General features: G+C 36.7%; 1 protein-coding gene across 1 annotated transcript; it reads left to right on the top strand.

Annotated features, from left to right (window-relative positions):
• Window positions 1-10,632: 10,632 nt before the first annotated feature.
• LOC109506104 (heavy metal-associated isoprenylated plant protein 43-like) lies at window positions 10,633-11,407 on the top strand. Its single transcript, XM_019851785.3, has 3 exons — window positions 10,633-10,706; window positions 10,807-10,882; window positions 11,015-11,407. Exons 1-3 carry the CDS (start codon window positions 10,701-10,703, stop codon window positions 11,302-11,304), a joined length of 372 nt encoding a protein of 123 aa, XP_019707344.1. The 5' UTR covers window positions 10,633-10,700; the 3' UTR covers window positions 11,305-11,407.
• The last annotated feature ends 325 nt before the right edge of the window (window positions 11,408-11,732 follow it).

Raw genomic sequence — 11,732 nt, forward strand, 5'->3', positions numbered from 1 at the left:
GTTAACTCTTTCTTTTCCTTTTCTGAAAATATTCTTTAATTTCTTCCTCTTTAGAGTTTTTCACAGATGTTTGCTCCCCCTTAATATAGCAATTATCAATAGCAAACAACAATAAGGAGAAGATAATATTTCAACAGATGTATCAGAGACCAAAATATAATCATTACAAAGAGGTAGAAATATAGGTAAAAGATGATTCCATTAAAATCATAATTGTTTCAATACATAGAATTCAACCAGCTAAATGTCAATACATGGCCCAAGGTATAGATCCTAGAACAAGATACTAACTCCTAAGATCTAGATAAGTCAATGATCAGAGTCATCAGATATAGGGTGAGGAGATGATGGATCAGAAGTGCGTCCTCTACCCCGTCTGCCTCTGCCACGAGTGGAGGTGATGGCACGAGCAGGAGAACGAGATGAACTAGGTGGCTGAGAATGCTGAGATACTAGGGCTGATATCATGAGTCTGATAGAATCAAGTACGTTCAGTGCTCTGGAAACAGATTGAAGTAGAGCAGTGAACTGGGTGGTAGCATGCTCACTCGATCCTCTGATCTCTTTCCTCAGTAGCTCATATCCACCTTCTAGTGCTCCTCTGAGCCTGCCAGCCTCTGCAGTGAGGTCTGTGACCTCAATGGTAGACTCCTGTGGCTGGGGATGAGCCAATGCAAGGACTTGCCCCTGCAAGTCAAGAACTCTGCCAGTAAGTCTCCAGACTGTATCCTCAAGCTGCTGTATCCTGATGGACTGATCTGAAATCATCTGAAATATAGTGGAGATGTGGGGAGTAATGGTCTGATCAGAAGAAGTAGCTCCAGGTGCAAAAGAAGTACTACTCCACTGGCTAGACAACAAAGAAGCCACACGCTGAGATATATGCTCGATCTGATCGTCAGCCAGTCTGAACTCTGAATGAGGTGCTCTGCTCTCTGGCTGATACACTGGTGTGGGCATCCTAGTAAACGCAGAAGGGCCAGCCTCAGTATCATGAATGAACTGGGTACCTGGTGAAGCTGCCCTAAAATCATGTACAGGAGAAGATGGACCTTCTTCTTCTACTCTGCCTTCAGTTCTGTCTTCAGCTCTTTCCTCAGCTCTCTCCTCAGCTCTTTCTTCAGAGCCCTTGATCCAACCACCAACAGTCTTTGTAATTCCCATTCGGTGTAGGCTGTGTTGGTTGAAGGTATCCACATGTGAGAGCTTGGTAGGTGTCTCCCCTTCACAGCTAACTCCAAACCTCCTAAAAACTCTAGTAAGGGCCATACCATAAGGCAAGTGTGCCTTGGATCTGTTCAAAGTTTCTCTCATGGCCTCTATCATAAGTGTAGGGAGGTTTAAGGGGGTCTTAGTGATGATATGAAACATGACACATACATCTCTGCCAGATAGTAAGTCATGTCTACCACTCCTAGGAAAGAAAAGTTTTGTCACAATCTGATGCAGGATCCTCATTTCAATGGACAGTAGCTTTGCTTCCAATCTGTTTAAACTTCCTGAAAAATCTTCTCCTAAGATAATTCTGATCCCTTCTTCTTTAATTGGGAGTTCCATATATGAGTATCCTTCACTAGGCAACTGAAGTATCTCTCCCAATATCCTAGAATCCAAACAGATGTCAATCCCCTTTACAGTTGAAGTCACAGACCCGTTTCCATAATTTAGGTTCTGGTAGAACTCTCTGACTAGATCAACATAGGTGACTTCCTTAAGAGAGCAATAAAGTTCCCATCCTTGATTTTTGATCTTGGTAGCAAAAGTAAAGCCTTCTTTCTCAAAGAACCGAAAATCTATATTTTTTCCGGTTTCTACTTTTCTATCAGAAAGAAGATTTACACTGGGGCTTATGGAGGGTTGAGAGGGACCTTGAGCAGGTACTGAAACTGGATTGGGAACAGTGGAAGACTGAGCATGCCTTTTCTTTCGGACAATTTCCTCAGGCTCTCGGATTAATTTCCTTCTTTGGGGAAGTTTCATCTTTGGAGCCATATCCAATAAGGTAGCAGACAAGAAGACTTGAATTCAGTGGAGGAGGGATCACAAAAGAGTAAAGAAGAATTTTGATGGAGAAAAGAAGTGGATTTTGAATGAACGGTGAAGTTCTAGGGCACGTTCCACCCGCGCCTATCACTGCGAGAAAGCACAGAAAAATCCTTTTCAAGGAGACGATTTTTGGTGGAGAGGAGGAGGGAGAATTGCCTCGAAATTAATCTTTGGATTTGGAGCAAAACAGAAGTTTGGAGAGGACGGCTTTCGGAAGGAAGACGACGAGAAGATGAGTCGTCTCATAAACAAGGTTTCCCGTTTTAAAAACAATGAACCCGATGGAAGTTGGTGGGATTAACAAGTTTGCCATTGAGTCGACTCATGGGGGTCGACTCATGAAGTTCAGAAAATCAGGAAAAATGCAAATAAATTCCAGAAAAATTCAAAATTTTGGGAGAAAGAATTTTGCTCAATGATAAGTTTTTAGAGTGATAAAACTGAGCTTTTGGAACCAGGATAGATATTGAAAATTGAGCTCTAAGAGTTTTTGACATCTATTCTTTGGAAATTGAGAAATTTCAGATAAATGGATCTATAATTCCTAGATTTCTCCTAATTTCACAGAATCTTTCCTCACTAAGGGCCTTTGTAAAGATATCAGCTAATTGATTTTCAGTGCAAACATATTCAAGAATTATATTTTTGTTTTGAACATGTTCTCTTATAAAATGATGTCTTATTTCAATATGTTTAGATCTTGAGTGTTGTATTGGATTTTTAGATAGATTTATAGCACTTGTATTTCACATTTTATTGGTGTTTCATTAAGTTTGATTCCAAAATCTTCGAGTTGTTGCTTAATCCACAAGATTTGAGCACAACAACTTCCGGCTGCAATGTATTCGGCCTCAGCCGTAGACAGTGCCACCGAATTTTGTTTCTTGCTAAACCATGAGATTAGGTTAACTCCAAGAAATTGGCAAGTTCCACTTGTGCTTTTTCTATCTAATTTACATCCAGCAAAATCAGCATCAGAATATCCTAACAAATTAATTTGTGAGTCCTTAGAGTACCATAACCCTATAGTTTGTGTACCATTTAAGTATCTAAGGATTCTTTTAACAGCATTCAAATGAGATTCCTTAGGATTAGATTGATATCTTGCACATAAGCAAACACTAAACATGATATCAGGCCTACTTGCAGTTAAATATAATAATGAGCCAATCATACCTCTATAGTATTTTAAGTCTACGCTTTTACCTTCATCATCCTTGTCAAGCTTACATGAGGGACTCATTGGTGTGCCAATTGGTTTGCAGTTCTCCATTCCAAATCTTTTGAGTAGTTCCTTGGTGTACTTGCTTTGGATGATGGAGATTCCCTCTTTTGATTGTTTGATTTGGAGTCCGAGGAAGAAAGTGAGTTCTCCCATCATGCTCATCTCGAACTCTCCCTGCATAAGCTTAGCAAAATCTTGACAAAGGGATTCATTAGTAGACCCAAAAATTATGTCATCAACATAAATTTGTATAATTAGCATATCATTTTGGTTTCTTTTAATAAATAGAGTTGTATCCACATTGCCTCTTGAGAAACCATTATTTAGTAAAAATTTGCTTAGCCTTTCATACCATGCTCTAGGTGCTTGTTTTAGACCATATAAAGCTTTATTTAATCTAAAGACATGATTGGGAAAAGCATGATTTTCAAATCCAGGGGGTTGTTCTACATATACTTCTTCAGAAATATATCCATTTAAAAATGCACTTTTAACATCCATTTGAAATAGTTTGAATTTCATAAAGCAAGCATAAGCAAGTAGAAGTCTAATGGCTTCTAATCTAGCAACAGGTGCAAAGGTTTCATCAAAATCAATTCCTTCTTCTTGATTATATCCCTTAGCAACCAGTCTTGCTTTATTTCTAATTACATTTCCATGCTCATCTAATTTGTTTCTAAAGACCCATTTTGTGCCAATTATTGAATAATCTTTAGGTCTTTTCACTAAGGTCCAAACATTATTTCTTTCAAATTGACTGAGTTCTTCTTGCATAGCATTAATCCAGTTATGATCATTTTCAGCTTCTTCAAAAGTTTTAGGTTCAAGATGAGATACAAAAGCACAATGATTAAATACATCTCTAAGTGAAGAACGAGTCTTTACCCCATGCATAGGATCACCAATGATTAACTCCTTAGGGTGGTTGTGAACATACCTCCATTCCTTGGGTAGGTCATTTGTACCTTGAGGTTGTTCTTGAATTTTTTCACTTCTCTTATCTTGTTTGTCTTCTTGTTCCTCGTTCTCTGGAGTTGCTGAATCCTTCAGAGTGATCCCCTTCATACCTTCTATTAGTGGATCTGCATCATCAACACCCTCATTCTTCCTTGAAGGAAGATCGTTAGATTCATCAAACACAACATGTATGGACTCCTCAACTACTAAAGTTCTTTTGTTGAAAACTCTAAAGGCTTTACTAGTGGAGGAGTAACCTAGAAAGATTGCTTCATCTGATTTTGCATCAAATTTACCAAGTCTTTCCTTGCCATTATTTAATACAAAGCATCGACAACCAAAAATATGAAAATATGCAATATTTGGTTTTCTTCCTTTCCAAAGTTCATAGGGGGTTTTCTTTAAAAATTATCTTATTAAAGCACGATTTAAAATGTAACATGCTGTGTTAATAGCTTCCGCCCAAAAATATTTTGGAAGGTTGCTTTCACAGAGCATGGTACGGGCCATTTCTTCTAAGGTTCTATTTTTCCTTTCAACTACCCCATTTTGTTGGGGTGTCCTAGGAGCAGAGAAGTTGTGGCCAATTCCATTTTCATCACAAAAATTTTCAAAGTCATGATTTTCAAATTCTGTTCCATGATCACTTCTAATATTTTGAATTGAAAACCCTTTTTCATTAGTGACTTTTTGATGAAATTTCGTGAAAATTTGAAAAGTTTCATTTTTGTGAGCTAAAAAGAAAACCCAAGTAAAACGAGAGTAATCATCAATTATTACAAATCCATATCGTTTTCCTCCTAGACTAGTGGTTTTAGTTGGTCCAAATAAATCCATATGTAAGAGCTCTAAAGGTCTAGAAGTTGAAATAGTATTTTTGGATTTAAATGATATTCTAGTTTGTTTACCTAATTGGCATGCATCACAAATTCTATCCTTTTCAAAATTTAATTTTGGCAAACCGAGAACTAAATCCTTTTTGATTAATTTTGAAAGAGAATGCATGCTAATATGTGCAAGTCTACGATGCCACAGCCAACTAGTCTCATTTATTTTAGCATTTAAGGAAACTAGGCATTGCATGTCTAATTTAGTTAAATCATTCAAGTCTACCATATAAACATTGCCATGCCTATGTCCTATAAATTTAATGCCATCGTTAATAGGACTCGACACAATGCATACAGATGATTCAAAACTTACTTTATACCCTTTATCACAGAATTGACTAATGCTAAGTAAGTTATGCTTTAAACCTTTAACAAGTAAAACATTCTCAATGTATTTGGAGGGAGTGATACCAATGTTACCTATCCCGATGATCTTTCCTTTGCCATTATCTCCAAAGGTGACCATCCCTCCATCCTTAGCATCAAGCGTGATGAATTGTGATTCATCACCAGTCATGTGTCTCGAGCATCCGCTGTCAAGATACCATTTCCTGTTTCCTTCTTGGGATGCTAGACACACCTGCAAGCACAGATCAAGTTTCTGTCTTAGGTACCCAAGCTTTCTTGGGTCCTTTCAGGTTAGTCAGAATGGTTCCCTTTTGGAACCCATATTTTCTTTGTGTTTGCATATTTGTTAATAAGACATGTGTATGATTTATGTCCTATTCTTCCACATTTAAAACAAATAATATTTGTAGGCTTTTTGCTTGAATAATTTGCATAAATATCCTTCAAAAATTTTTGTTTCTTCAGGGGTTTATAACCAAGTCCAGCCTTATCATATATAGCTTTCTGATTATCAAGGATCATATTTAGCTTGTTTGAACTTAAGGTGAACTTATCTACTATAGATTTCAGCCTGTTAATTTCATCCTTAAAGTTTTGATTTTCTTGAATCAATGTGAATTTTTCAATTGAAAGAATTTCAGCTTGTTTCACTAAGGACTGATTTTTCAATTTCAGCTCTTTGTTTTTCTTCCCTAGTTTCTTTAATTCATCAATTGAATCATAGAAAGCTTCATGCAATTCTTCAAAAGTAAATTCACTAGTGGATTCAGAAGTTACCTCATTTTCATGTGCCATCAAGCACAGATTGGCTTGTTCGGTTGAGGTTTCCTCGTCGGAGCTTGAGTCATCACTCGCACTCCAGGTCGCCATCATTGCCTTCTTTTTGAATTTCTTTGGACCTTTCTTCAATTGAGGACATTCGGATCTGAAATGTCCTGGCTTCTTGCACTCGTAGCATATAGGGGTTTGATCTTTCTCCTTTTCTATGCTTTGATCCCCTTTTGTAAATTTCTTTCTCATCCCCTGTTTCCTTTTTCTTAGAAACTTCTTGAATTTCCGGGTGATGAGAGCCATCTCCTCATCCTGATCTTCATCTTCAGAGTCATCTGTTTCATAATCAGGTGAAGTTGTGGATTTGAGGGCAATGGTTCTTTTCTTTTTGATTTCATCCTCTTGATGTTGCATCATGCTAAGTTCATGAGTCATCAAGGATCCAAGAAGCTCTTCTAGAGGTAGAGTGTTCAAGTCCTTTGCTTCTTGGATGGCAGTCACCTTGGCTTCCCAAGTTCTTGGCAGTGACCTGAGAATCTTCCTTACAAGTTCACTGTTAGTATAAGATTTGCCAAGACTCTTTAAACCATTGATTATATCAGTAAAACGAGTAAACATAGCAGTTATGGACTCATCATGCTCTATTTTGAACAATTCATATTTATGTACAAGCATGTTTATTTTAGACTCTTTTACTTGATTTGTTCCTTCATGGGTGACTTCTAACCTATTCCATATTTCTTTAGCAGATGCACAAGTAGAAATGCGATTAAATTCACTAGCATCTAGTGCACAATAAAGAACATTCATAGCTTTGGCATTTAATTGTGCCAATTTCTTGTCAACCTCATCCCATTCTTTCTCGGGTTTGGTTGACTCCTCACCATCTATAATCTTGGTGGGTGTGTGAGGACCATTCACTATGATACTCTACATATCATAGTCGAGTGCTTGTATGAAAATCTTCATCCGAGCTTTCCAATAGGTGTAATTAGACCCATTGAAAAGTGGAGGTCGGTTTGTTGATTGCCCCTCAGCTAGAGAAGTTCCAACATGGGTTGCCATAGATCTTTGGCTCTTTGATTGTTAGATCAAAGAAGGGCTAGAGCACTGGCTCTGATACCACTTGTTGCCCAGCTATGCAACCCAAGAGGGGGGGTGAATTGGGTTTCTAAAAATTTTAAGCCCAACAGATAACTTATGAAGAACAAAACAATGGCTTTAAATCAATATTAGTTAACTAAAGCAGTATTGCAAGGATATAATAAAGAAATAAGATAAAGCGATAAAGCACACCACAAACACAAGGATTTATAGTGGTTCGGTGCTAACCTTGCACCTACATCCACTCCCCAAGATCCCACTTGGGAATTTTAATCCACTATCCTTTGTATTCAACCCGAATACAAAACGTCGGAAACTCCGACACTAGCTATCCCAAGCTAGAATACAAGACGTCGGAAACTCCGACCCTAGCTATCCCAAGCTAGAACACTTGTTTCCCGGGTACAAGCAAACCCAAAACACTCCGATTTCAGGTTCGGATCAACCTTTCCTTGTTTTGGAAATCCTCCAAAAACAAGAGCAAAAACTCACAAAGAGTAAGAATATTTAGAGCACAGATGAATACAAAAACAGCTCCTTAAATGAGCAAATATAACAATAAAAGCTTTACTCAAATGAAGAACCCCTTTTTCAGATTTTCTCAAGATGAATGAACGGTTGAACGCTTGAGAAGAGGTTGATTGTTGATTGAAGATCTCTTGAAAGCTTTGAACGATCTCTAGATCAAGGTTGAAACGATAGGCGTGAAGAATTCTCTCCTTGAAAGATCTTCCTTTTCTCTTTCACAATCTCTCTGGTATATTGTGGATCCTCTCTCTTTTTCTCTATGGATATTTCGTTGATCTCAGGCTTTTTCTTGCAAATTTTGGATCCTCTCTTCTGTTCTTCTCTTTTTCCTCTCTTTTTTTCTTCACATTTGATTTCACGTTTGATCCGCTATTTAATCTGCAATTTCTTTCATCATTTAAAGCATTTTGTAGCATTAGAAGCAAGAAAAAACAATTTAGGCAGATAAAGAGCCGTTAGAGGATTTTTAGGAAGCATAAATGGCAATTAAAATGGGCAAAAAAATAGCCGTTGCTGACATTTCCCGTCGCAGGGGTCGACTCATGAGTCGACTCATGCTTCAGGAGTCGACTCATGAGTCGACTTCTGTTGCAACAGACCAGAAGATCTGATTTCTGGATTTTTCGGCTCAAATCAGCAGAGGTCGACTCATGAGTCGACTCATGCCTTGTGGGTCGACTCATGAGTCGACTCACAGGTCGTGCCAAGCCAAAAATCCAGCGTGCCATGGGAATTTTTTGCGTGCCATTCAGCTCATAGTGCCATGAGTTGACTCATGAGTCGACTCATGCACTTCAAACCTTCATAACTTCAAAAATATTAGTCCAAACACAATGAAATTTTCACCAATAGATTTCAAATCATTTGTTCTACCAAATGGTACTATCAAATCAGGATTTTAGTGAAATTATGATTTTGCCCTTGAAGAGCATAAGGACTTTTTCAATTGTTTGTATCCCTTCAATCTGCTTTGTAATCATCAAAATCAATCTAGGAGCAACATTTATCCATGTCCTTTTATGTATTAAAAAATAGTTTGAAAATATATTACTCATGTTCTTTTACATTACTAGTTTTCTGGATAAGTTGCTAAGATATATTCATATTTTTCATAATATTTTTTATCATATAAATATTATTATATATAATAGTATAATATGATATATTATATTATATTATAATATATTATAATATACTATAATAATATATTATATTATAATCTTATATTAATATAATATATATAATATAATAATATTATATATAATAATATAGTATAATATATTATATTATATTAGTATATACTATTATATATAAAATATATTATATTATTATATTATTATTAAAGTATTATATAAATATTATTATATATAAAAATATAATGTATTATTATTATATTATAATTAATATTATATTATTTTTATTCTTATGAAGTTAAGGATATATTGGGAATGAACTAAAAAAATTATTTTTTCAGTTGATGGGAAAATAATTTAGTTATCTCCTCGATGAATAAGATTTTCTTCCATTTGATGGATAAATACTATCTATGAAAAAATAACTTATCCATCTTACAAAATGTGTAAACATGGATAAGTTGGTCAATGAAATCAACTTTTTCATGGTATTTACTCATAAAAGAGCAGGCCCACGAGATTTCTGTCTATTTTTTGATAGAAAACGAGAGGCTTCTGTTGGAGATTTTTGATTATTATTTTTGCAAATATCGATCTTGTAGCTTCTTAGCCTTATAGCTTTTCACGAAGGCCGATGACTTTTGTGGTGATGCACAGTAATCTCCTTTGTTTATAAAAAAAGACTGTTATTCTTCACCAGCTCATGACGGCCACTAAATTTTTTTTTTTTTTCTTTTGAGAAGGAAAATGACTAGACTTGAGCTTACAGCTAGCCAGTGTCAACAATTTGGCAAACCACTCCTTCCGTGCATGATTTTATTATTATTATTATTATTATTATTGCGGTTGTGCTGATATCCGCCAACTTTTGCCCCCCGACTCCCCACGACCATCTCATTCTAAGCTCACATTTGGTGAAGTGGCTGGCGGAAGTCATCGCTTCTATGATCTGTCAAAATTGGCGGAGGTCTCGTATCAAGTTATCCAATGGTTTTCATTAGAAAAATCATTTCATAACTCAATCTTTCAACAGATGTGGCATTTTCTTTCTTGGTTAATTTATTTTTTTGAAGAGAAGGAAGGAGGGCTAGGAAATATTGGCTCCCACCAATTAATTATTGAATCAGAAAACAAAGTATTTACAAAGATCGATCTATCAGAAAACACATAGAGCTAGAAGAAGCAAAGAACAACAGAACAGAAAAATGATAGCTTAGGAAACTAAGAAATATAGTGTTAGCATTCATATATGAGTCTGCTGAACATTGAAGAGTGTTAGTATTCATATATGTTTTAACTGCTGCCAAGTTGAAATATAGTCAACAAGAGTTGTTACAAAAAATGAGGATAGAAACGATATCTTAATTCCTTTTGTTTTTGATAGTGGAAACGGAGGTCGAAAGCAACCATCCTGCAATTTGTTTATACAAAATAAACAATGGGAGTTTTCAGATCTCTCACTTGCTCAGTGATAGAGACCACGTTGAAAATTTCACGTGGTATCTCGCATCAATCCGGAGGGCCAGTTAATTTATGTTCGGATCTCAAAAAAGTCAATCTAGAAACAACATGAAAGTCAAATTTTTCAATGCTAAATTTAACCATGGGCATCCTATTATATGTAGGCGAATCTGCATAACTTTTGGCATCTTGGAGATCAAGAGAACCCCAACCTCCATTCTTATCATTTGTGCTGCCATGAAGGTAAGCATACATGCACTCTCTTGCTCTGATGCTCATTTAGCACAACACATTCTATACGTTTTATCTCTAACCTTTTCCTATCGCTTCAAAAAAATTACAGAAGATTGTGCTAAAGCTTAGCATTGCATGCGTCAAGTGCAAGAGATGTGTCATGAAAGCCGTCGCCAATGTTGAAGGTTAGTTTGCTTGATTCAGAGGAGCTCCAAGTTTAGAGAAGTCGGATTTATTTTTCTCCAGCTTCTCAGCCTAATAGCAAAAGAGCTGGCTTTATTTGAAAACAAAAGCTAAATTAATCAAAATTTTTATAGGGCTTGTTGAGGTAACAGTAGATGCAGAGAAGGGTTTGCTGACATTGATCGGAGATGTCGATCCGGTCATCGCTGTGAGAAAGCTGAGGAAGATCAAGAAGGTAGTCACAATCGACAGCGTGGGTCCTTACAAGAAGGAAGAACCCAAACCACCCGAACCCAAACCCAAACCACCCGAACCCAAGGAGCCAGAACCATGCAAGCCCTTGCCTTTATGCTGCAACACGTGCCGGCCCATTGCAATCGGATTCTTAACCTATGATGAGCCAGCTTTTTGTACCATCCTCTGAAAAAGATCAGAGGCATATTGATTTGTTCTAATTTTATTGAAGTGCAAGGGACAAGAAGCATTCCATTGGTGGTAGCCATGCATTTGTGATCGAGTAGCCTTAATTTGATCAGCTTTTCTTGTTAATAGATGCAGAAGTTCTGCAACTTGAGCAGGTTCGTGCAGTTGGGCCTGTTTGGATATGCAAAAGGGTACTCCATGAACAAATATTTCTCCGAGCCAACCCAAAGATAAGCAGCAACACGAGGAAAGAAATAATATCTAGGGAAAATAGGGACTACATCATCCATTTCAAATGGTAATTTTTATTTTTTCTAAGAGTGACTAAGAATCAAATTAGTTTCTCATGATAGTAAAATACTCTCTCTTCAGTCCATTAGTTCTGATGCCATCCAAACAGGCCCTTAATGTTTGTGGATGTCATATTTC

The sequence above is a fragment of the Elaeis guineensis genome, chromosome 7, assembly GCF_000442705.2.
Source record: "Elaeis guineensis isolate ETL-2024a chromosome 7, EG11, whole genome shotgun sequence".
Lineage (NCBI taxonomy): Eukaryota > Viridiplantae > Streptophyta > Magnoliopsida > Arecales > Arecaceae > Elaeis > Elaeis guineensis.

Excerpts from the sequence above, each read along its gene's own strand:
- LOC109506104 (XM_019851785.3), top strand. Across the intron at positions 10,883-11,014 it reads AGCCGTCGCCAATGTTGAAG|GGCTTGTTGAGGTAACAGTA; the intron begins GTTAGTTTGCTT and ends AAATTTTTATAG.